General features: G+C 37.7%; 1 protein-coding gene across 8 annotated transcripts in view; it reads right to left on the bottom strand.

Moving 5' to 3' along the window:
- ABCC9 (ATP binding cassette subfamily C member 9) overlaps positions 1-25,817 on the bottom strand; it is a 73,299-nt gene that overhangs the window by 5,142 nt on the left and 42,340 nt on the right. For all 8 annotated transcript variants that reach the window (XM_042835081.1, XM_042835082.1, XM_042835079.1 and 5 more), the window contains 16 exons: positions 25,019-25,103; positions 23,585-23,665; positions 22,500-22,637; positions 21,866-21,991; positions 21,198-21,294; positions 19,258-19,505; positions 18,146-18,294; positions 17,921-17,990; positions 16,978-17,135; positions 13,226-13,318; positions 10,503-10,605; positions 8,204-8,305; positions 5,312-5,432; positions 4,218-4,348; positions 2,759-2,837; positions 6-114 (listed from right to left, as the gene is read on the bottom strand). In XM_042835081.1, the coding sequence (XP_042691015.1) occupies positions 6-114; positions 2,759-2,837; positions 4,218-4,348; positions 5,312-5,432; positions 8,204-8,305; positions 10,503-10,605; positions 13,226-13,318; positions 16,978-17,135; positions 17,921-17,990; positions 18,146-18,294; positions 19,258-19,505; positions 21,198-21,294; positions 21,866-21,991; positions 22,500-22,637; positions 23,585-23,665; positions 25,019-25,103 (1,890 nt within the window). The remainder of the gene's footprint in view (positions 1-5; positions 115-2,758; positions 2,838-4,217; positions 4,349-5,311; positions 5,433-8,203; positions 8,306-10,502; positions 10,606-13,225; positions 13,319-16,977; positions 17,136-17,920; positions 17,991-18,145; positions 18,295-19,257; positions 19,506-21,197; positions 21,295-21,865; positions 21,992-22,499; positions 22,638-23,584; positions 23,666-25,018; positions 25,104-25,817) is intronic.

The following is a 25,817-nucleotide window of genomic DNA, read 5'->3' as shown; positions in this document are numbered from 1 at the left end:
CCCACCGGATGGAACCACTGAACAGTATCGGATCCTGGAGGATAATGGAGAGTCGGGAACGGAGAGTGTGAAGAGGCAATTTGCTGATGTCTATTCCGTCAATCACTATCCTCCCTGTTTAAAACAACGAGCAGAGGGCATATGAGGGAATTGCACAATCAGAAAGATAAAGCAAATACTTTGGCTGGGCTCCAGATGATGAGACAGCATGCCCCTGCATTCTCTCAGTGTCGTTATACAGACATGGAGATGGTGAATGCATGTAGAAACACAACCCAGAGGAAATCCAGCCTTTTGGTGACATTGCTGCCTTTCCATCTTTCTTCCCCTCCCCCCCCCCAAATTCCTTTAAAGGAAATTAGTGGCTTCTGTGTTATGTAATTAATAGTAGCGCTGGAAGGATAATTTATTATGAGGAAACCTAATGTTTACAGCCAGAGTGAGAATAAGAGTAACAGTAATTAGCCACATTTTGTATCTTCCTCTGTTCTTGACTTTAACAGTAGCAGGAGGTCTGTAATCTCTGTGCTTATTTCTTTTGCATAATACATGTATTTATCTACAGTCAATACATCAGGAGCCAAAAATTTCTTTGGAACTCAAGGCTGAGTAGGACAACATAACTTTTTAACATGAGGCAGATCAGAAAAAAAAAAAAAAAAAAAAAAAAAGGATATCATACTCCAAGGCATTTTAATACCATTCATGGTGATTCTTACATATCAGTTTTACTTAAATATTTGATTGTGAACTAGCTACATACTGTTCTTCTAGCATAAGATTACTGGAAGAAGTCACATTAATCACTCCTTAAACCTGTAGTTCATTCCCACACAAGAAGTTGTTGTAACAGCGGAGAGACTTAGTAAAGTAAGATTTTTCCGTTTCTAGTCACTACTTCAGGTCAAAGAGCATACGGATCTCATCTGAAAATCTGACTTATGGTGTGCTAGCTGTGGCAATTGCAAATATTCAGAGTGGAGAGACTGGAGAAACGTACCAGAGAAACTGGGGATGGGTAGTCCGTAAGCAGAAGAAAGTAGGAAGGGTAGAAGGAAGCTCTTTCCTTGGCTCCTTAAAGAAAAATCAGGAACTACCAAAGTCAGTGACTTCCCCTGGACATAGAAACTTCCCTTTGTATATGGGGAAGCAATGGACCAGAGGAAATTGAATAAGGACACTGTAAGGGGTATTTTTCATCAGGCTCAACTCTTCCCTGTGGATTACTCCATGGAGTGCCTGCATGCAGCCCTGGGAGGCGCCTGCAATATGTTCATTTGTTAGGGAGAACCTAACCACAAACTGGCAAATACATGGATTTTCAAAGCTGCATGTATGGCACTTTGTAATTCCAAGTTTTTAATGATATTGCATTTTGTAGGTTATTCTTTGATAAATATTATTGTGGCATGCTGTGGGAGAAAGGTAATGTATTTGTGGTAGAAACCAAGGAGAGGGGACTTTTAGGAAGAAGTAGGGAGGAGTTGGGAAACCAGGAAAGTAACAAGTACTCAAGGAAGACAGATAGGTGGTTCAAAGAGAGGGCAAGAAAGGGAATGCACTAAATAAAGAAGTGAGAATAGGGGAATAACATGGAACGTACAAAAATTTTAAAAAATAACAAAGACATATGGAACCAAAGTGGGTACCGTGAATGAAGTTTTGGCTTCAGTAAATTTACTCAAAATCTTGTTATGTAATTTTTTAAGAATCAGGACTCCAATCAGAAGTGAGCCAGCTTAGAAACTAAATATGGATTGAGCCAAGACGTGGAGAGGGTTGTGCACAAAGGACAAACAGGTGTCAATTAGAAAAGACTTAGGCATTCCCACTGGGAAAAATTGGGGACACAGAAGGAATAAACAAAAGATATAGAAGAAAGATTAAAGTAGAAAGAAACTGAAAGTTGGGCACAAACATAATTGCACTATTTATATATCCAGGATCCCCAGTCGTGAATCAGAAACCTATTGCCATAGATACATACAGGCACAGAACCACACAAAAGCAAGTATTAGTATTATTTATCCTCCCACATCTTACTGGGATTTCCCTAGCAAACATTTGATGTACAATGGCCAAATTAGAAACATGGAAATCTTCATTAAAAAACAAACAAACAAAAAAAAAAAAAACAAGTGAATTTCCAGTAGTTTTCCATATGCCCCAACAACTCACACGTATCTCTGTTATAACTGCAGGGTGCCTATTGCTGCATACTTGTTCATTTCAATTAGCTAGGAGAGTGAAATGCTGCACGAATGGAAACATAGCGAAAAGTTTCCAAAACCTTTATTCAGCTTCTGATGTAGTTGTGGGAAAATGCTATAAAATAAAAAATAATTATCAAGGGAAAGGATTTGTTGAGTTCATTTCTACTCCACTAATATTATTACAGTTATAACAAGTTAATGCAGTTATTCTTTAGGGAGAAATTTAGAGCTCTAGAGAGTTGCATATTTTCCCTCTTATCTCAAAAAATGGCATATTGTTTTGTTAGAGCAAATGCCAAAAATAATTTATTTTTTTTTTTTTAGTATGGAAGTATAATCTGTACATGATGTTTCCTGGAAGAACCAAGTGCTACTCACAATAGGACACTTCGTACTTTGAGTGATTAGGCACAACAAGCCCCATTCTAATTGCGTATCTTCTGAGACTGAGAGATAGAATATGAACTATCAAAAAGTGTCCTAGCTTTCTCTGAAGAAATAAGAAGGGAGTGAGTCAGGAGACACATACTCCAATGAAAACTAACCATCAAATATGTCCACCATTCTGAAGAATGCTAAAGACAGGGATGACTTGCCACTGCCAGTACGACCACAGATCCCAACCTGCAAAAGAAAACAAGATGTTCAATATAAAAGGCAGCTGTAAGTCAGACTTGTGGTTCTAAGAAAGCTGGACTGGACTGCTGCTAGTGAGAGGAAAGGTTTCTTCCCAATGGCCAGTGGCAGACATTAGAATAAAAACAGAAGACTGTGACAAGCACACTCTCTGTTATTGAATTGTGAGGATTGGTAATACAAAGGTAAAACCTGGGGGTGGGCTGTCACTGATGGGGGTGTGAGGCAGACATTATTACACTGCTCTGTCCTCCAGGCAGAAGGCAACAACAGAAAAAAACCCACATAATTTAACAAATGTTAATTTAAAGTGATGCTTCAGCTGCTATGGATCATGCCCTGTCTTCAGAAATAAATAATATAAAGCAAAACCTGTTTAATTTCTCCCTACGGTTTGTGCAGTGCTGAAATCCACAGAGACCTTTAACTGAATGGTGAAGCGGTTTCATCTGTGCACTGAAGAACTCATGTAACACATGGTAGAAATTCCCACTTGTCCTATTAAACAATCCTATCAATCACATAGTAAAAGCTAGGTGTTTCAAGTTGATAAAAAAGAGTGTTATTTATTTCACAGTGGGACCTTATGATGTCTCTAATTTGCATGCAGTGGGGTTTCTCATTTGTATGCAATGGGTTTGCATGTATGCATCCTGAATGATGTCCTGATTGGACAAGGAACTTAAACATATATACTTGGCTGAGCAATTGTCTTTTAAATTTTTCTTTTACTGTGTAAAGTTCAATTTCTGCAATGTTAGTATTGTCCTCAGAATAAATGCAATTTTAACCATGGGGGAAAAATATTTTTTGTTTGGTTCATGTGGAATTTCATTATTTCTGCTTGTTGAATCAGTCCGTGGGGCAATGTAACATTTAATATTACTTTGATTTGAACATTTTATAACAATTCAGTAGCTGAAATTTAACTTAATAACAGATTTTTAGGTATATTGGGATATTTAGGCAAAAATGCTTAAACAAAATAGTTCTCTTTGGCAAAATAATGATTGGAAACATTGATCCCAGGAAGACTTTTGAAACACCAGAACTCTTCATCTGAACTTCAGTGACACTATATACTGAAATTTAAGATGTTCTTGCGTGTTTTCTCAGCTCTTGTTCGGTGTTCACCTGTTCTCATCTCACCATCTACACTCACTCTGTGCAGTGGGGGTGGACATGGAAAGAGATGGGTGTCTAGGAAGGAAAATAGATCTCAGCCAATAAATGATGCCCTCAGTGTGTTTCCTGACCCATGTCCATATAACTGTCACTGCAAATTATTGTTAGTCTTGCTCTTCTGCTATGTTAGAAAATAAAGAACAACCTGCTCCAGAAGGAGGATCATATGAAATTGTACAGTACCTTTTGTCCTGGTTTAATATAAGCTTTAACGTGTTTGAGAACAGGCTTCAGGTTGTTTTCATATCGCACACACAAATTTTCAATCTTGATTTCCCCCTCCTGGGGCCAGTCTTTTGGGACTTGAGAAGGGTCTGGAATGGTTACAGCAGAATAAAACAAAACAAATGCTATCAGAAGGTCACTTTTTATGACAGTTCCTTTTTCCCTTCCTCTTTCTGGACACCTTCATGAAACCATTTGAGAAACCTAGCCTTCAGTTTCATGCCAAATACACTTAGGGTAAAGGAGTGCCTTCTATTAGGATGGCATGCTTGGGCTGTTTGCCAAGGGATTTCCGGACTGCCTGATGGTCATGTTAGCACTTATCTTTCCAATCATGACACCTAAGATGAGAGGGTGAATGCCTAAGGAGCTCTTGGCAATGAAATGGGGAGAAGCAAAGCAAACAGAAAAGGTCAGTGCAGTGTAAATGTGCTCTGAGGTCAGTAACCGGCAGAGGAAGGAGAGTGCAAGGAAGGATGTTGTTACTGCATGACAATTTGAGCTGTTGACATTATCACAGCTCATATGTCATCCTGATTTGCAAACATGTAGATAGGTTTTGTCTCGACTAAGGAGTTTGGTTGTCAAGGAAGCTTGCTGACCTGCAAGCTTTTTCATCGCTGCACTTCTGAAACAACAAAGCCAGTCTGAAATATGTGCAAAATAAATAGTAGCAAAATGGCTCAGGGAAGAATTTCTGAAGTCTGAGTACCACCATGCCTTTGTCTTGTAGCCCCATTTGCTGCAAAGATCATGCATTTGAAAGCAAGGGATTTTAATGCATTTCTAGTTTTCATCTGTCTTTTCATTTACTGTTTAGCTGCATAGATGTTTTGCCCTGAAACATTCTGATTGTACTTCAGTGTCATGCTTTGTAACCCTGCATTTTGATTTCTGTTGACAGGCACTGGTCTATATGTCTTATGGCTCCTTTTGTCTACCTTTGTTATTCAAATCAGTCCTTGCTTTAACAATCCTAGAGGAAAAACAAGCCATAGTAAAAAAAAAAACCAAAACAACAGACCAAACCATGAAAAGTTAGAGTGCAGTACCCAAGTAGCCATCATAGTTCTCCGACTCCATGTTCAAGAAGCTATGTACTTTTTTTACAGCACCCATCTGCACCTCCAGATCAGCCAGATTCCTCACCACCCAGTTCAAATAGTTGGTTATCTACATCACAAAAAGAGAAAAAGGGTAGGGCTCAGATTTCTGTCTGTGCACCTATGTGTTTGAGAGTAAATGTCAGATAAATTTGTGAAAGTCTTTGGCCTGATCCAGAACAATGGGTCAATTACTGACATTGCAACAGTCCTAGACTCAGTGCAACAGCATCACATACATAACAGACCAGTCATACTCCAACAAAAAAAACAACCCTGACATATTAATTTACTGCTTGGTATTCTCATCTTTCTTTTTTGGAGGAGAAGGATGGAAGCATCATACCCCCAGAGTCAAGCTGAGACTGACTAGGACAGTCATTTGCTCCCTAGTACTGTAAGGCACTTTCTTTAAGCACACAGACACAGAAGAAATCAAAACTGGCAACACAGTAAATGCTGCAGTTTCTAATCTTTCAAAGACTAACTAAAGATTAAGAAAGTTGACTGTTTGCAAGTATATTGAAAAGAATGTGATGGTCACTTAAATTCTATTTCCTTCTGTGTATGTTCAGATGATTCATTTATCTTTGTGGAAAACTTGGGTTTTGTTGTTTTTTTTTTTTTTTTTGGTGTTTTTTTTATAGAAATATATGAGAAAAAATATATTATCAATTCATTGTTATTTCATTATTTTATTTTTATTTTATATATATATATAATATTATATATTATTATATTTATTTTTATCACCAGTTGTAGTCAAGCAGGATTTGATAAATCGTAAATGTATTGCTTGTAGTAAGCAGTTGTTGATAATTAATTGCTGAACAATACTCAGTAGCTTAGAGAAGCTAACTCCTAGTGAGGACTGACAAGTCAAGACAGATAATTGTAAAGCAATTTCCTAAATGTATGTTCCTAAGTCTCTATGTAGAAGCCCCTATAAAAAAAGAAAAACTGGTCTTATTAGAAGCTCTTGATAGTCAAGCACCTTTAAAAATTGAGCCACTTAGGTACCTGAATAAGGGTTTAGAAAGTTCAGTTAATGAGAACACCCTACAAACAAATACACTTGGAGAAAGGTTTTGTCATTTATTTGCTTGTTAAATCTGCCAAATAAGATGTTTATTATGAATAAATCACACAGCTTCACTTCTTTTCCATTTACCTTATACCTTATATTTTTCACTAAGAGTCAACAATAAAATTTGTTGTGAATTTAGAGGATTTAGTTGATTGTCTTGCTGATGAGTGGTGAGTTATTTGTTGTTCAGAAACACACATCTCTGTCCAGCTTTTGATTCAGAAATGTGTCTACAATCATAGTTCTGTCAAATTTGATAAAAGAGTCTGGCATCTCAAAGGCCCCACCCATAGCTTCAGCCTTCTTCACAGCTGTGCAATAGAGTTGGCAGTGTTTATACAAGGGAAGAGAATAAGCTTCTGAACGCCTACTATAAACACCATGTTACTACAAAGCTTGCACTTATCCAGGTCCAAACATCATCCCTCTCTTAGCTCCAAAGAGAAATGATACAAAACCTGTCAGGAGACAGGCAATGATCCAGCTGCATCCATGGTTTCACTAGTTCTATTGTGAGGGAGGAGAGAGACAGGTTCCCACTTTCGCTACTCTGCCAGACTTCAGCAAATGGCTAATTTGCACTAATGATCTGTTTGCAAATACAGATTAAGTATAAAGTAGCCAAGGCAATGCAGACATCTTGGCGCTTCCAGATCTCTGCTAATGAAGCAGGATTACCAGGAATGTTTTCAGAATGAAGCTGACAGTCTGGGACAGATTCTCAGTTACTGGCAGATGCTCACAGTGATGTAACAGTGGCTCAAAGGGGATCTAAGGCCACCCTAAGGCAGCTGCCAGGAATCATCTGCTGCAACGATGGGCTTACCAGCATTTAAGGGTAAAGCCAAGTCTTGGTGCTAGACCCACACCCATATCCTCTATATGACACCACCTTCCACCTACTAGAGCATGAAGCAGCCGGCTTTGTACCATGCCAACCACGATTTCAAAAATTCTTCCTGCCACTATCCTCCTCCTGTTTTTATCCCCATTGTTTTGGTGAATTCAATTATATTTTTGCCTCTCTGGGATGACAGTAGTCATGCTATGCCCATGATGCACTCTCAGCCTCTTTTATTACCTACTATAAGGACTTTTCCATGAAGGACTTCTCCATGACTCACCTTAAATTGCTCACAATATAGTTAAAATGATTTGGTTACTGTGTCACCAAAATCTTGTCTTTCCTAACCCCACCTCCTCTTTCCTACTGCTACTTGTCATGATAGACCATGCCTTCTAGCCTTAAAAATCCAAATCTCCACATTCATTCAGAATTGGACAAATAATATTGGGTATCTGAGTAGAATCCATCCAAAGGCAGAACAGGCATTTCAGCTTCTTCAGCAATGATTACATTGGTCTTTGGTTAAACATTACCAATGTTTATGACAGCCTGTGAGGTAGCAGCGTCTGGCAGGTTCTGCCACGTACAAGTGCAACCAACACTGTCTTGTGCAAAACAAAGTGCACAGCAGGTCCTCTTACGCATTTTGAATTTTTCTGCTCTGCTTGGGAGCACACAGGGCCTGGGAATGGTTGTGTTTTTTTAATTGGCTCATAAAATCTGAAGCAAGTCCAAGTTGCTCTGAACTCTTTCAACCTTGGCTTGAATCCATTATTTGCAAGATTGTTTTTTTTTTTTTTTTTTTTTTTAACAATTAAGAAAGCTGGAAGATAATCATGTATAAGTAATTTTTAAATTACCATAAAATGAATAATGGGTCTCAAAGTTCTTGTGCTTTGATACTTACTGTCAGAGCGTACAGGAGACCTAGCCCTACAAACCCCGAGTTTGGCCCTTCGGTGATGGAAGTGATAGCTGCAGTAAGAACTATGCAAGCACCAAGATAATCCTAAAATGAGACAGAGGGAGAGAGTAAGATTCTAGACAACATTAAAATGCACTGATAATAAAATTTCTTCTGTTGCACAGCACATTCAATTTACTGAGGATTATTTCTGTAATGACACCTAGTCCTTACATTTGGGTTGTTTTTCCTGGAAAAGACCAGGATTTTTGGTGTCTAAAACAGCCTACAGGAACTTGCTGGACACAGATGAAACAGGCCAGTATTTTCTGCAAAACCACTTGGGCTGAGGTGTCTCCATGTAGCTTCTCCCAGAAGAGGATGTATAAAAAAATGTAATGAGCACGTGAAAAGAAATCATAAGAATGGCATAACATCCTTAATTACAAACTTTTAAAGCAAATGAATTCCACTCCTTTCCACTCTCTCTCACATCTTCTCAAACATGCATTTACCTTCCAAAATAGAAGTATCAGTCCATGAAGGATTTTGGCACGATTTATATGAGTAATGCACATGTTTTTTGGGCAGACAAGTGTAAAGTGTCTACATTATGTAGTGGGACACTGTGCATGGGGAAGACATCCCTAAGCTTGCTATACACTCACAGCCTGCAGCGAAACCATTTGCTTGTTGGTAGCAGTAGCTCAAAGCATTAGAATAGTGTAGTTGTGGGGCTGCATCTGGTCTGTTAAGCCTTGCTCTTGCAGAAATTGCTGAGGAGATTGAACTGGACAGATCTGACTTCTCAGGCTTTTCACAAGCTTCAGCCAATTTTCTTGATGTGTATCTCCATTCTGAAGTGAATGCCAGATACACAGTGGTCTCATGCAGTCATGAAGGTACCTGATTCATGGGACTGCTGGTGTTCCTACTCTCCCACTGTTCCCTGCATGATATTTACTTTGGATTACAAAGTTAGCATTTTCCATCCATTTTTTTCCTCCTATTTGATAATGTCCTGCCTGGAGTCTTTCCCTCAGAGATTTGAAATGAAGTCTTTGTTGTTCATCTATCTGTAAGATGTGTCCATGATCAGATGATAGACTCTAACTTAACTGCAAAGAAATAGAAGTAGAGTGCTCTTGAGTCTTCAAGAGCAGCTGGGATGAGTTGCTACTGATTTCTTCTGAAGTTCTCAGTGATATTAGTACCACTGAACTATTGGGCAGAGATAAATGAACTATTCCTTGGTGAGACCACATTATTTCTGATGAAGCAATGCATATTCTTTGATCAGTTTCACTCCACACATATGCAAGTTTGAGACATTAAGCATTGCCACAGCTTATTCCAGGATTGGATGTGTCTGTTATTTATCTGTCTTTGATGTGGAAACAAGTTCAGCATGATCTCGCATGCTGATAGCTTCATGCACAATGGGAAAGTCTGACATCTTAAGAAATGGAACACAACTTTGTTGCTCTACCAGTGAAGGTGAGGATAACAGCCTTGATGTGAGTACGAGTCATGCCTTTCAACTACTTGTGCCTGACAAAATCAAATCACAACTCTGTTCATTCACTGCTCTTTTAGCATCAGATATATAATGGAAACACAGTGATTTTGCTTGCCCTCATGCCACACTGAAGTTCCTCACACACTGTCATTGGAGAACTCCTATAAAAAACAGAAGCCTGTCTCACTGCCACTGGCTGTGCTATTGGTAGGAGTCATTCATTTTTAAGTTGAAGTCAAGCTCTGTTATGTCTTTTGTGACATTGAACAGTTCTGTACATTACACACAGTATGGGCTCACAGCAGAAGTAAGGGCACAGCAAACAGAGCCTCTAAATCACAGCTGTGGGATTAAACCTGTTGCTGGGGAGACATTGTGGTGCCTGTAACAGCCCTGGCTGACTGATTGCATGGCTCACAAAATCACTTAAAAGCCACACTCTGCTTTGAAAGTAGCTGTTACAGGGGCAGGTCTGCAGATGCTGCACAGTAGTAGAGAAAGCCTTATTTTAAGTTATGTAAATGTTTGTTCTTGCACTCTCTTCAGACAGTAGACATCGCAACAGCAAAAGATGAGGGAGGCTCATATTTTCTTACTTCTGTCCAAGAAAGCTGAAAAAAATCCAATGTGTTTAACATAAACAATCCTGATCTATTTTAAGTATCAGTGTGTATAATCTCAATGCGAGATTAATTCCCGTTACTGTCTTATCCTCCACATCAGGCTAAGTCTCTGTTTGCTTCCAAAGTTTGAAAACCATGGCTGGGACTAAACTGAACGTACCGTCCTGACCTCCAGCCATCTGTTGGCAGCCGATAGAAATAAGTAGGCAATGTTGTTCGTATCTGTTAGTTCCAGCATGCGTTGTTTAAACCTGGATTCATGCCTGCCAAGAGCAAAGTTGTTATATTACAACACATTGCACACAAACACAAAACGATGAAGCATTGAACTCTTCTTTCCTGCTCCTCTCAACCACAGGCTATTTGTCCTTATGTCTTTGCCAAGCTTTGTGTTACAAGCTCTTCCCTGAGGACCCATACGTTCTGCCAGGGCTCTTTCAGGCCAGGTAGAAGTTACCTAGCAGCTTCTAGAATGTTTGACCTGGGTGATGTCTCTGAGGTTACAGTTTTACTAGTAGGCTGTAGATTGATTTGTGGACCAATTCTTCTCAGCTACTCTGCTCAGCTGTTTTCTCAGCTAGCCATGAACTGTCTAAGCATTTTAGCCAACTGCAGTGAGGGAATAGATCCCATGTAGTCAACTATCCCCATAGATCGCTTCTGAATGACAAAAATGAGTGATGTCACCTCCTACTCTCACTTGTCGCTCCCATGTAATGCCTGTCATGTTTAAAAACAGGTGAAAAATATCAGAGCATCTGAAAGTGAAGGTACATGATGGCAGAAGCACAGTATAGGCAGAGTCTCTGTTGACAGAAATGCATCACATTCATGATGCCTGACAGTATTTTCGAGTCTGGCCTGCAGTCAGGTGGACAACATTTCCTTGTTTTACATTCTACTGTCTATTCAATACCATCACTTGAAAAAAATTGCCAAATTTGATTCAGCAGCTTATCTCCTGTTTTATCATGGAAAGTTCTTATATTTCAAAGTTTCATGGCTGTGGCATGAAGCACCTGTAATCCTTGTTCTGCCAGAAACCTCTTCTATTTATTTATTTGTTTATTTATTGCCTTTTCCTGGCAATACTTCATTTCTTTCTGCATAGCTTATAAACACAGCAAGCAACCTTCCCAAAGCAACAAGTGGTAACAGCAATGACGTGGGGAGGAGCAAAGATTCACTGAACATTCTCCTTGTCTGCCTTTCTGGCAGCAAAACTCCTGTTTTCCTAATGGAAAATCTGACATGCTTAATCTGTATCTTTTCATCCACCTCCAGTTCCTCTTCTGGGCTGTTTTAGACTTTTATCCTATCAGATGACAAACAGTAAAGGTCACTTAAATTGCTTACTGATCCAACTGTGCTACTTTGTGGTAAGTTACGTGGATAGCTGCTCTACTTTATCCTGGAACATACTGAACTCAAACTACAGAGAATGACTAATGGGATTATTAGTAAATATGAGCTTGCTGACAAAAAACACTGAATAATTCAGGTTTGGTTAACAGAGGAGCACAGAGGGGGAAATGAAATGGTATTAGTTTGCACCAGAGATTCATGGAAAACTCAGGTGATGGTTATGACGGCTACTCATTTTCTAAGACTGTGATTTACTCTCTGACATCCAAGCTGACAGAGCTGTTTTGTAAAACAACAAGGAGTTGAACAACTCCCAAGAAATGATAAGCTCCTCATCTTTCTCAATAGATAGTGTGATGAAGGGCCACTCTCAATGACTTGAGAAGCACTCAGCGCACATCAACATCAGGCTTTAATTATGAATTACTGGTTTAATACTTCATTCTGATTGATACATCTTGTTAAGCCACTTTTTTGTTGACTGCTGGCTCACATCTTTTCAACACACTGCAAATATTTTTGCTTGTCCTACTACAGTTCTTTCTGCAGCACTCTGAACTAATAGTCCTAAAGCTAGCTTGAAGTGATGAAACAGAGACAGGAAATTACACAGAAACAGTGTAATTTATTGAGAAGATGAGACTGATCTTCTAGACTTTTGACTCTATCCCACACTGCCCAATTGTCTCCTGCTGGAAAGTGTCACATTATTTACATTCAGCCTGATCAATGCTGTCTAAAATGTACAGGTGTCAGTAGAGCTGGGAAAAATATCACAAGTCTCTAGTTGAGATGAAGTGGATGTAATATGTGTGTAAAGAGCACTAGTATGATCTCCTCTAGGTTGAAATTCTACTGTGTGCAGAATAAGTGCAAGTTATGCTTATCAGGGGCCAACATCAAGTATGTTAGTTATGCTAGCTGTGATGTAGTGGATATACAAGGAAAATTTAGTCTATAATTCCTAAAATAATTAGAAAAAATATATGCATATTCAAATAGAAAGATTCTCAGGATGTTCTGGAATTTAATAGTTGAATTTGGTTGAGAAGGTTAGGTCTTAGAATATCAAGATCTCTTCTGCCATAGTTTTTCATGTAAAGCCTTTCTAGTTGCAAATTTTATCTCCTAGTTAGCAAGTACTGTAGTAGTGCATCCTGAGGTGCCAGGCTTATAAGATATAGCACAAATACTGGAGGAGTGATGCCTGTGCCTGCCCTGCAAAGGAGAGTTTCTTACAGTCTAAGTAAATCATGGTTAGACTAAACATCTTAAGAATTTAAATAACACATCCTAAAAATGTTATCAACTTTAATTCAGTGGAAACCAATACAGATACTTATGTTGCTGAGCGCATACACAAGTGTTTAGAGGTGTAGCAAAACAATAAAACAAACCCTGCTACCCTTTTATAAGATTGCTTAAAGTCTACCAAATCAAATAAGTTGCCCTCTGATATGCTCCAAGCAAGCTACATGAGTTAGAGCAGAACACAAGCATCTCTCTGATCATTTTCACCTGAATGCTCTGATAGTGGTAAGGCCTTCAGCTGTTTCAGAGAAATGACAGAGTAATGGTAGCTGGGTGCTGTCATCAAGTTCCTGGAGGTCCCTGGGGTAGGAAAACAAAACAGCAGCTGTTACATCTCTGTCCATAGAAAAAGCACCTCATAATGGACAACAGTCAACACTTTTTGTATTGCACATATTCTTCTCAGAATTGCACAAGTTACAATTTCTATAGTGAATTTCTATAGTCTGGCACAGAAATCTCACATTTCTCTTTTGCTACAGAGGACTTTTGCAGATTACACCAAATTGGCAGGAAGTATCGATCTGGGGTAGCGAGGCTCTACAGAGGGATCTGGATTGCTGGGCTGAAGCCAATGGGATGAGGTTCAACAAGGACAAATGCCAGGTGCTGCACATAGGCCACAGCAACCCCAGGCAACATTACAGTCTAGGGGCAGAGTGGCTGGAAGACTGCACAGAGGAAATGGACCTTGGGGTATTGGTTGATGCTCAACTGAACATGAGCTAGCAGTGTGCCCAGGTGGCCAAGAAGGCCAATGGCATCCTGGCTTGCATCAGAAATAGTGCTGCCAGCAGAAGGAGGGAGGTGATCATCCCTCTCTACTCAGCACTGGTAAGGCTAAAGTACTGTGTTCAGTTTTGAGTCCCTCACTGCAAGAAAGACATTGAGGCCCTGGAGCGTGTCCAGAGAAGGGCAACAAAACTGGAGCATAGGCCTTATTGAGGAACGGCTGAAGAAGTTGGGATTGTTCAGTCCTGAGAAGGGGAGGCTCAGGGGAGACCTTGTTGATCTCTGTAACTACCTCAAGGGCGGTTGTGGTGAGCTGCACGTCAGCTCCTTCTCTCGTGTAACTAGTGACAGGACTAGAGGAAATGGCCTCAAGTTGCACCAGGAGAGATTCAGGCTGTATGTTAGGAAATATTGCTTTTCCAAAAGTGTGGCCATGAGCTGGAATGGGCTGCCCAGGGAGGTGGTGGAGTCACTGACCCTGGAGGTGTTCAAGGAATGTTTAGATGTTGTGTTGAGGGACATGGTTTAGTGGGAAATATTGGTGATAGGTGGGTGGTTGGACTGGGTGATCTTGTAGGTCTTTTCCAGCCTCAGTGATTCTATGATTCTATGAATCACATCCCAGCCATCTCCATGGCTCCAGTCTTTGGTCATAGCTAAGCTTCTTTCATCAGCAACATCAGCAGCTCTCTCCTGGTAAAACCCTGCTTTCAATTATAGCCAGCAACTAGCAACTTTTACTCTCAAACATTCTAGTTTAATATAATTAATATAATCAGCTCAGAACAATTGAAACTTCATAGTACATTATTTGTGGCTCTTAATCTTGAAACAGAGCTTGTATATCTTCAAGCTCGTCCATTTCATTGTAAGCACATCACTTGGCCTGACAATGATAATGCTTTTCCAAGTAAACCTTTCCTCACTTTCAGTATCTGTAAATACAAAAACATGCTGAACATAAAAAATGGCAGAGTATAACTGATCTAATTGTAGTGTATTTCAACAGCTGCCCCCGTGGATGAAATAGAGATCGCACCAATAGGGAAAATATGTGAATGAGAAACTTCCTTATTTTCAAAACCTGAATACAGCAATAGTGTTTAAAAGTTCCAGTCTCCCGGAACAGGAATGTTTTCCAAGGCACAGAGACAAATACATCTTTCTTTAACACACTACTGTTGGCATACCAGCCAGCTGTAGAAGTATAAACAGAAGAGAGGCCAGAACATTAGATATTTAAACTCCTTATTAAAATACTACTATGTTTGCACACTATATTAGATAGGTCAGCAGAAATAACTGCTCCATGATGCTGAATGTTACAATATACAGAACTGAATTTGCTGCTTATGTTTTGGTGACAAATATGCTCTATTTCAGATTTATGATGGAAAATACACAGAGGGTTTTGAGAAATGTAATGGAAAAATACAAGAAAGAGTCAAAGTGCTGTAAGAAATACTGTAAATATTTGCATTTCTAAAATTTAGTGAAGCTTATATGTCTGGAAAGTTCTGCATGCAAGTATGTTATAAATACTGGACTAAGCTATTAATTCATCCTCCATTTCCCAGGAATATATTTTCTACAAATAACCATCGCGTTTATTCATTTCTATCATGAAGTGAAAGAACACAACAAAAACTTATATGCCTTACAAATGATTTAAAATAATTTCATTTAGAAGCACTTTCAAAAAAGCACTTGCTGATGCACGTTTTCCCAGAAAACTGTAGGGAGATAAAATGAATGAGGTTGTTATAGACTTGCAACTGCAGAGCCAATGGATGCATATGTGTGTGTGTTGACATACAGGGGTAACCAAATTCTTGCTGGCTTGTATGTTGCAGCTATCAATATAGCTTGGGGAAAAACCAGGTCTGGAGATGGATGGTTTACTTTCCTATATAAAATCACAGAGAGACAACATAGTACATTCCAGGGGCCCAAGACATCAGGCTTTGTTTCTTCTCGTGTATTTTAAGTAAGAAATTTAAATAATGTAGTGTAGAAGGAAAGGGTGACACTCAGAAGATCATAAAGAATTTATGAATGAAATACAGGTTTCCAGGTTCCTTAGCCACCTTGAGACCTGTGGATCTTTCCTGCACAGCAATAGGTTGGAAACACAATGAAGAAAGAACAAGGCTTACACCAAATCTTAAACAAATTAAGCAAATCATTTCAGAAATAAACAGTTTGTATTTTATCAATTCTGATATTATGGAATTTTCTTATGAAAAAAACATCCTTGGAAATTCTGAGAAAAGCTGGAGACAAGTAGGCTACAGTGAAGCTAAATTACTGGCATGTTGCTTTATGCCCCCTCTGATGCACTGATTTAAAAATCAGAAATAACTGGCACAATTCTTTTTCAGGCTACCTAATAAGAAATCAGCTGTATTGGATCACTCTCTCTGGAAATCACTCTCTCTCTTAGATGGATGCTACAGAACAAGTTAATGCTTTACCATGTACCTCCTGTGGATACAGGGTCTGCAGTGACAAATGCTGTCTCATAGGTCATTATGGCTTCCATGCATTTCATGTCAGCAGGCACCTTGATGTGCATTTTTAAGTATCAGAAAATGGAGTAAAGTCAGCCAGACGTCTGGCTGATTAAAAAAAGAAAATGAAAACAAGAAACTTGACTGAGTGAATTAAAGAAAAACCTTTGAATGACTTGCTTAAGATGTGTTAATAAACTACATACTGGCACTAAAAACAGAACTCTGAGGCTCTTCTTGCTGAAACCATGTACTCTTCAGAACCAGCCAGACCATTCTGAATATGAGATGTTGCTGTAGAGTAGAAATGGTGTTCTGCAGAATTTTTTTCCAATATAAGGAAAAAGCAATGACTGACTTTAATCCAGAAAGTTATTTTCCATTCTCTACAAACTCTCAAAAGATCAAAAGCAAGGCTTTGGCCATCTGTAAGCTGTCTCAGTTGACTAATAAAATTCATGTTCATTGATCTCCATAGTGAATAATGTAAACAACTGAAGCAACTAGTTACTTCCCAAAATGCTGTATTTGACATCAAGTCAGCTGGAAATATCCTCTAACGTATGGCTCAACCTCACACCTCAGAATCAGATGCAAGACACTATGTTCACTATCACATTTTATCCCATTACTTGTTCCAACAACCTCACATTCCAATACAGTTCTTATGTATCAACTTTATAAAAGAAATTTTCGGGGCAGTTTTTTAATACTTACTTGGAAGCAACTCTGAAGTATTTCTGGATGAAGTAAAATGCTATCCCAAGGGGCACAAGGGCGACAAGGAACCATGGAGTGGCATATGAGATCATTCCAATGGCTGATAGGCAGAGTAATGTGGACCGGGTAAGAGACTCCAGGGTAGGAGGAATGTGCTAGAGCAAAAAGAAAAAATGTATAAGACAAAAACAAACAAACAAACAAAACCGTAATAGTACCACTACATGCTTTTTCCTATTCAGTGCCATAGGGAAAGTGGAATGATATTTCTATAGGTTCACTGATTCTTGCCTCATACCAGGAGCCTGTATGTGCAGAAGTAAAAAAATAGCTTAGTGGTTCTTTTTTTCTAGAGGTCAGTAGTCCAAAGACCATTTCCACCTCAATTATATAACAGAGAAGAAAGTGAATATTGACATATAAAATATTTAGAGAAACAGCATACACTTTCACAGAACCTCTCAATTTTATGTCATGTTCTCATCACTCTTATATTCAGGATTGTAGCTCATCCAAATGTTTTGATAATTAGACATAGTGAAAGTATCCATTCCTTTAGTTGAATACTCCAAATTCATATATGCTACTGCCACAATGGACCATCTCCTTACCTCACATGTACTCCTCATAGTAAAAGTAATATTGTATTTTCTGTTTTCCTGATTTGAACCCCAAATCTGGTATTTTGCTAATCCAGATCTCTTAACAGAAGCAACTAGTCTGTTTTTGAAGAAATTATGAACTAAGATCTCCTACTGCTTTTAATTACTTGCATGCCCTCATTACTACAAATATGCAAACAGTTTGTATTTTGAATTTGTCTAATATAATTTCAGAGCTTCTATTTTCCCTCATTAATACTTCAATGTGTCTTATTCACTAGCTAAATGAAAATTTACAAAGCCAAGATATAATAAATAGAATATATTGATACGTCTACCTGATCAATTATATTTGTATCAGCAGAAAAGCGATTTAGAATTAGCCCCAGTGGAGTCATATCAAAGAACCTGTGGAATAAATTCAAAGCAAAAATGTTATCTGATTTGGAGTTCCAGTTTTGGATAAAAGTCTTGGTCAGGCAGAACACAAGGCTGTGTACAGACATTTTCTATAGCTAAGCAGTAGAAATAAATGTGCAGGGGGAGCATTATTTTTGCTATACCTGATTGGTCCAAGGATGATTTTATTGAGGAGATTATGATGTAGATTTTTGGCTGCTGTGAGGCCCATCCACTCCACGGTCAGAGACGTGATGAGGCATAGGACAATCCCTGCTCCAGAGAGGATACTGAAGACAGCTACATGGTAAGTCTAATAAAATGACAAAGACATCAGTCATAGAAGTAAATGCAAGTATTCTTTCTGCTATGAAATTCCCAAGGTGTTGCTCTGTGGAACTACTACCTTGTACTAAATAGCTGATCTGTCACATTGCAAATACTTTCTGATTATATTAATATCATTATGGGGGAAATAAAAGAGCTATCATGAAACTGAAATACATCAAGTTCACATATTTAGAATATCTGTCAGTTCCAAGATCTTTCAAACTACGGATAAGTATCCTTCACGACCTTGAAGTGATGAAACTATGAGAAGATAGACTAGCTTGGTAAATACAAAAGTATGCAAATGGTTAGCCAAGGAACTCAGACAACCAGAGTAGAACCTTTCACAAACTGAGGCACTGAGGAGACTTTGGAAACTTCCACTTATTAAATTCAAGCACTACTAAAATTCCCAGAGCAAATTCTCAATTAATCTGCCAGGGCTATAACATACTTAGGACTTCTAAAAAATTAGCAAATGGATTTTAATAAGATATTTATAGACTAGTCAAATTTACAGCACTAAACATATCCTAAATAAGTAGTACATCTTAAGAGGTTTTTTTTTGTTTTTTGTTTGTTTGTTTGTTTGCTTGCTTTTTTGGCAGGACATAAGTGTATAGTCAGTACTTAGAAAAATGGAATAATTGTCATAGGAATTAAAAAATCCAGATGAAAAAGTTTAGTATGAGATTGCTCATTCTTCAACCATTTTTTTAACCTCAAACATGCTTTCGGTTCAATTTTATCATTTTGAAAAGACTGATAAAATTTGAATTGCCCTATATTTTTGCATAATTTATTCACTCATTATATCTAATGATTGATTTTATGATATCTATCTGTCTTTCCAGTCCAATTGGTTTTGAGATAACGGCAAATAATTACTTAAGAACACTCTCTTTTTAAAATTATTTTTTTCAGTCAAGCTCAAAGTATGACCCACCTTTTCTGTGCTCCGAACATCATCAGCATTCATGAATTCATTTGCATTGCCCATGGATGTCCATGTAGCAAGCCAATAATCTATAGCCACAATAACTGAGTGTTTCAACAACTTTGAGAAAATCATCAGAAAGAGTAAGAAAAATCCTCCAGAAGTTAGATATCTCCAGCAGGTTTTCCATGGCATCTTTGTTCTGAGCCTCAGGACAGTTGACATGTTATCATCTTCATCTTCTTCCTCTTCTTCCTCTGGGACTCAGATATTTTATCAAGTTAGCTTGGATTCAGTACAATTATATATGGTTTTACTGTATGTGGTTGACATTCTTTTCTTTGAATTTTACTTCTTAATGGCAAAATTCAATTTGTCATTTGAAAAGAGAAAATGCTCTGGATGTATCTTCTTAAGACTTCCCCTGTACTCTTTAAGTAATCTATAGACTGTCTTTGACAAGTGACAGTTTTGCTAATCAAATATTTTTATAATTCTAGCCTTCAGTACTGACTGTATTGATAGTAGAAACTAGAAACTTATCCAACCTGTACTGCAGCTTTTGTTGTACTGTCAGTGGAATTCTTCGGGTTATATGCAAGAGTACAGAAAGCTCATTCAAGTTTTCCAATCAAGAGGCTGTGTCATCTGTTGCATTAAGGAACTCTACTCTTATTTTATTTAGATGTACTAAAATTTTGTCTTTTTAAAAGAGCGTAGATTTAGGATTAATGTTTCTTCTAGGCCTTACCATAGACTGTATAATAGTTTTCGTATCATCACACAATTGATGGTAGACTCCTGCTATGGGAAATATATATTTCATATGTGCACAAATTTTACATTTTATATTTTCTCAAAATAAAAAGAAAATGCATCTCACAGTTTTTCCAGGCCACACTTAGGAAAGAGAAATGATTACCTGCTCTTGCTTGATAGCTGTAAACTAACAGTAAATGCAATTCTTGGCAGCCTCAAGCTGAAATACAACTTACATCTGACTTTGAACATTAAAAATGAATCATCAAGTATTTTCTTGAAAGTTGTTATTACTGTTACACACTTTTGAAGACTGTATACTTCTTGGGACACAGAGACTTCATGTACTTTCCCTAAGTCTCATAATAAGTATAGATGACCTAGAACTTATTGTCAGGTTATGTTTTAGCCCTGAAGTTACTGATGTGTGTTTTATATTCTTAATGATGTCTAATTTTTGTAGACATTCTATGGACTGTAAGGACATAACTTTTTTCCCCGTGTTTTCTATCTCATTCCACAAAGAGACAATGGCTTCCAGTTTCTGAGATTAGGTTGCTGGCAAGGCTTTCCTGTACACAGGAGCTTGAAAGTGACCTCAATTTAAACTCCTCCAAGCATTCAACTGATAAAGTGTACTGATGGTTGCACATAGTAAGAGGTGTTCTGCTCATATTTGCCAAAGAAATAAGAAGACACCGTAATATTTCCATCTCAAGGACTTTGGTATTCGGCTCTGCCTATTGCTCAATGATTGGGATTCTCTTCAAAATGCAGCTGTCCAAGCCCCAGAGACCTATGACCTAAATGGCAATCTATCATGAATTTTGCCAGATTAAACACAAGGATGCAATAAAGAGCCTGCAAATAGCAAATCTGCATTCTGCAGTCATTCCAGCCAACATTGCCATGAGACTCCCTGCGATTAATGCTCTTATTAAGAGGAAGACTGTAGTTCACCTTTTCTTTTACCTGGCACCATCCAATTGTTTCAAAAGTAATTACTCCATTTACACCTGGTGTGGCATCTCAAGGATGTTCTCGATGGGTTGTGTTGCCTGCTGCTGATATCCAGTCACTCTCTAACATCTTCCTATTTTATTGCTATGAACTTCTGGATTTGGATATTCAAGTGGGAAGGCAATTATGTACATGTTAATAGAATAAATAAATGAAATGATAAAACATACCTTCATCTTCATCTTCCAGTTGTGCTTTGGATTCCCTGGGGTACATGGCCCTTCTAAGAGTTTTTCTCTCCAGAGTAGTCTGGTCAGCTTCCATATCCTGTAACAAGAAAACTTAAAGATATAAATAAGAAACAATATAAATAAGAGAGCTGTCTGCCACTGTCTTAGCACTAACATCAACCTCAAAGAGACTTTATTTGGACCAGTTAGGCCACAGAACACAAAGGCACAGTATTTTAGAATTTATCTTTTAGAAAATCCTTCTTTGACCACTTTATTCCTTCTCTTTTCCTTGCTCATTCTGGTATGACAAAACCTTTAAAAATAGTTCTTAGGGAATCCTGAATGATTATGACAATAACAGAACATAAAGCTAAGAAAGAATTTAGGAAAGCCCTTAGTCTGCCCCTTGCTGAAGTAGATCAGTTTGGTACAACATTCCAAAAAGACGTTAACCTAATGTGTTCTTAAAAACCGCTCATGATGGGTGTACCACACACTTCCCAGACTATCTATTCCATTCCTTTAAGCTCCTCACAGTTCATGTATTTTTCTCTTAGTCCCTAGTTTAAAACTTGCTTCCTGACATGTTAAGGGTTTTGTTTGTTTGTTTTGTTTGTTTTTTTAATGAACTGAAAAATATCTCTTTGCCACCCTTGCCTGTTTACCTTTTCCAATTCTTGATCTTGGCGATTCATCAAAGTTTTCCAGTGTTCATAGAGCTCAATGTCATTGTTTTGGATATCCTTTAGAGTCCCTTCCCTAAGCACCATTCCATCCTTCATTGCTATGATCTAGGGGAAAAAGCATCCAGTAAGTCTACTCAGCAACATATATAGCATAATCACTGATGTGAATCCTACCAGAATGTCTTAGAATCGGTGACATTACCATTATGCACATTTTGGTGTTCATTGTTTTCAATATTCAATAATAATTTTTGAAGTTTATTGACACAGCCCAAAAACTGAAACTTCTATAAACCAGTCTTATCTGTACTTGTAAAAAAACCATGGATAAGCCATAATAAGTTATAGGCATGACTGCAATTGAGTCACAATTCTCTGGTGGCTTCAATTAAAAAAAAAAAAAAAAAAAAAAAAAAAAGTAGAAGTGTTTTTTTCTATTGTAAGATCCATATTTTGTAATGTTGCAGTTAGACACATGATACATAGAAATATATAGAACTAAGGGGACACTCTATTACCAAAAGCAATAGTGGAGTTGTTAAGCACTTACAGTGTTAACTTCAAATGTATGTTGTCTATTACCAAATCTGCATCATGATATCTCTTTCCTTACCCAATCAGCATGTGGTAGATACTGTAACTTATGTGTCACCAGAACAAGAGTCCTCTTGTCTTCTTGAAGAAACTTCAAAATTCCTTCCTGCATTAAATGATCACTTAAGTGAATGTCCAGAGCAGAGAATGGGTCATCCTGCAATCAAATAAAAAAAAAAAATAATAACAAGGTTTTGCAAAATGTATATTTATAATTTCAATAATCCTTTTAAAGTATAAAGTATTTGTCATTACTAGTATTTCAACTTTTTCTAATAACTAAGACCTAGTTAAAGGGCTGCAGGATGAAACAGTGAGCTAGAATCCATTATTCTTCAATTCATAGCAATAGATTCATTTGAGTTTTTGTGTCTAGATGTCTGCAGTGCTGGTGCCACACCAATAGCATGGAGTAAACCTAATAGGTAGATCAGAAGTTTCAGGTAGATCTGAAATTTCCCATTCAAATTTGAAACTGCTGGAACCCAGCAACTTTACCTGTTAAGGTAAAGCTGAGTCAGTAATTACACTAATTTCACCCAATCTAAACTGTAGGTTTGGTTGGTCCTGAGTTAGCGTGAGTATGAGCAGTAATAAAATAATACTCAGATGTGCAGATGCTTCTCTAAGAAGAAAACCAAGCCCTGCATGAACAGGAGCCTCCTAAAATTTCTGGCATGCCCTGGAATTATTATCAGAGAATGGAAAATCTTCCTGAATCCACAGAGTTCTGCAGCAGACTGTTACACGCTCAGTCTGTTTATAGCTCAGAATTAGTTGCATTATGGTGCTTCTCCTTATACAGAAATCCTGCTGATTTCAGCAGGATTATGTTGATACAAGGTATCACTGTGAGTGAGTAAAAGACAATACATCTCCTCTAGTGTAGATACCACCTCCATCAGTCTCCCTCTATCAATATGTTTTGATATTGCCTCTTGGTGGTTTTTTATCTCTCATCCCCCATAAGTTGGATTTTTAGTCAAATATAATTCCCTACAGTTTTCTAGAGCTAATGTAAACTTTTCTAAAGGTAAATACAAAGAATGAATGACAGCTTCATTACGAACTATTCATGTTCCATATGAAAAAGAAAAATCTTACCAAGAAGACAATGTTGGTATTCTGATAGAGTGCTCGAGCCACACAGATTCTCTGTCGTTGGCCACCACTTAAATTAATCCCCTAATGATGCAATAGATCAGAAATACACAACTGTGAGTAAACATTATGACAGAAATTAGAAAATGTGAGTTTTTAACAATTATACAGTTCCAATAAAAATCAATTGGTGAGTTAAATTGCTAATCCAATCCTATTGATAAACAAACATAATCCTCCCATAAAAGTCAAAGAAAAAATGACTATTAATCAACTAATCTTGGATAGTTAATAGTATAATTAATATGAATTATGAAGAACTTCTCTAAGCACAGTATGCTTCTTAGATTGCGAAATCCAACTGGTGCTAGCATCAAATTCTGCAAGCAAAACTTGAGAGACTGTGATCAAAATTTCCCCTTGGAGACAACTGAAAAAGGAAAAAAGACTTTCAAAATGTTGTTTTAAATGTAAAAAAAATAAAAATCAAAGTGCAGCTATTTAAAAGGAGAACACTAAGATTTTTTTTCTCTGTTTTTCAAGAGTTTCTCAACCATTAAAATGGCACTTTTGCTTCAAGCATGTCTACCCTGTAGTTCAAGGATGAAATACCTACCAGTCATGCACAACCCTGAGCTGTTAGTAAACTCACTAGTTTTTGTACTGAGACCTGTGCTGTAGGTGTACGGGACTCAGTCATGTCTAGATGCTCAAGTATTTAATAAATGATGTTCAATCAAGCTTTATATGGCCATGTATACATTGTTGGGATACCAGAATTAGCTTTTTAAAATAAACTCATTCACACATATTCAGACTACAGTTGATATGGGCTTGCCAAGATTTTGGGAATATAGCCCTTCTGACTTAAGATCAGTGCCAAGTAACCCTATTTTTCTGTAGAACCGAAAACAGAGCATAAATTTCATGTGGTCTTACAGCAGCAGCACTCTGCTATACAAACACACTATAAAAGGGCCATTTCCCCCATCATTTCAAAGTCTATTTATTCTGTTACTGATGGCTAGAGATGTAGGTTTGTTACACAGTGAACAATAAACACACTGAAATAACTCCAGTATAAATCTTTCCCAATTTTCTTATAAAATCTGCACAAACCTATTCCCTTGAGGATCTCTGCTTTCCACAGCATATCAAAACATGCAGTGTAGTCATTCCGTGGCACAACAAAAAGCAATATATGCAAAATATGGAGGCAAAATATGATCTCTTGAACAAAAGACATTGTTTAAATTTACATCTGTCCTCTGCAGATAAGCGATTACAAAACAATATTGTCTAGTGCCATAACACCTTTCTCAGTGTCATGACTCTGAGACCACTGTACAGACAATGTAACACAGAACAGATGAGTAGCATCAGGGAGACTCTTCTTAACACAGACTAAGCAAATATGAAAGCCTTCAGGTTATTTACCCTTTCTCCAATTTCTGTCTGATCACCAAATGGTAGTAAGTCAATGTCAGGCTGCAGAGAACACGCATCTGTAACAGCTTTGTACCTATAAAACCAATATGATCACTACATTATTTAACCAGCCACTTACTTCATTAACACAAAAACCCTCCAACTCAAATTTCCTGCTAAGTTGCTATGGCTCTGTGATATTTGGATAATTGCAAAAATAAGTAAGTCAAAAACACTGTAAAAATTAACATACATATTTATTGGAGATCTTTATTGGCAAGTTTGCTGTTTAAAGATTCAGTTACTTCAATTACTGACTATGTTCTTCCTTGCCACTGAGCAGTTTTGTTGGACTCTGGAGTATTTGAAGGCATTTTTCAGTGAGTTATTTTTCTTCCCCTTTTAGGTGCCTCTTCATTAGCTTCAGTGTGATATTAAAGGGCAGAGGATCCTTACAGTGGTTCTGAACTTTCCAGAATCAGAAAACCACTCAGAAATATTTGAAATTTGTTGTGAAGTTGCTAGGCTCAGGTCAGAGATCAGAATATTTGAGTCGTGTAATTCAGCTTTGCCCCTTTGATATGAATGAAGTTAGGCTGATGAACTTAGCTGAAGAATCTAGTCCCTGACATTTTGGAAGCTTATTTGGATTTTGAGATGTTTCTTAACTTTTATAAATGGGAATGGAACCAAGCAGCTTATCAAAGAAAACACTGAGAGGAATGAAATGTATTTTTAAGAACTTAAAACAAAGCGAGTATTGCTTTTGTTTTACTGAAGTCATTTTTTCCACTGCATTTGTTAGCTG

This window comes from Centrocercus urophasianus, unplaced genomic scaffold (genome assembly GCF_019232065.1).
Source record: "Centrocercus urophasianus isolate 14NV4802_14NV808 unplaced genomic scaffold, USGS_Curo_1.0 seq_5, whole genome shotgun sequence".
NCBI lineage: Eukaryota > Metazoa > Chordata > Aves > Galliformes > Phasianidae > Centrocercus > Centrocercus urophasianus.
This window is presented reverse-complemented; position numbering and strand designations above follow the sequence as displayed.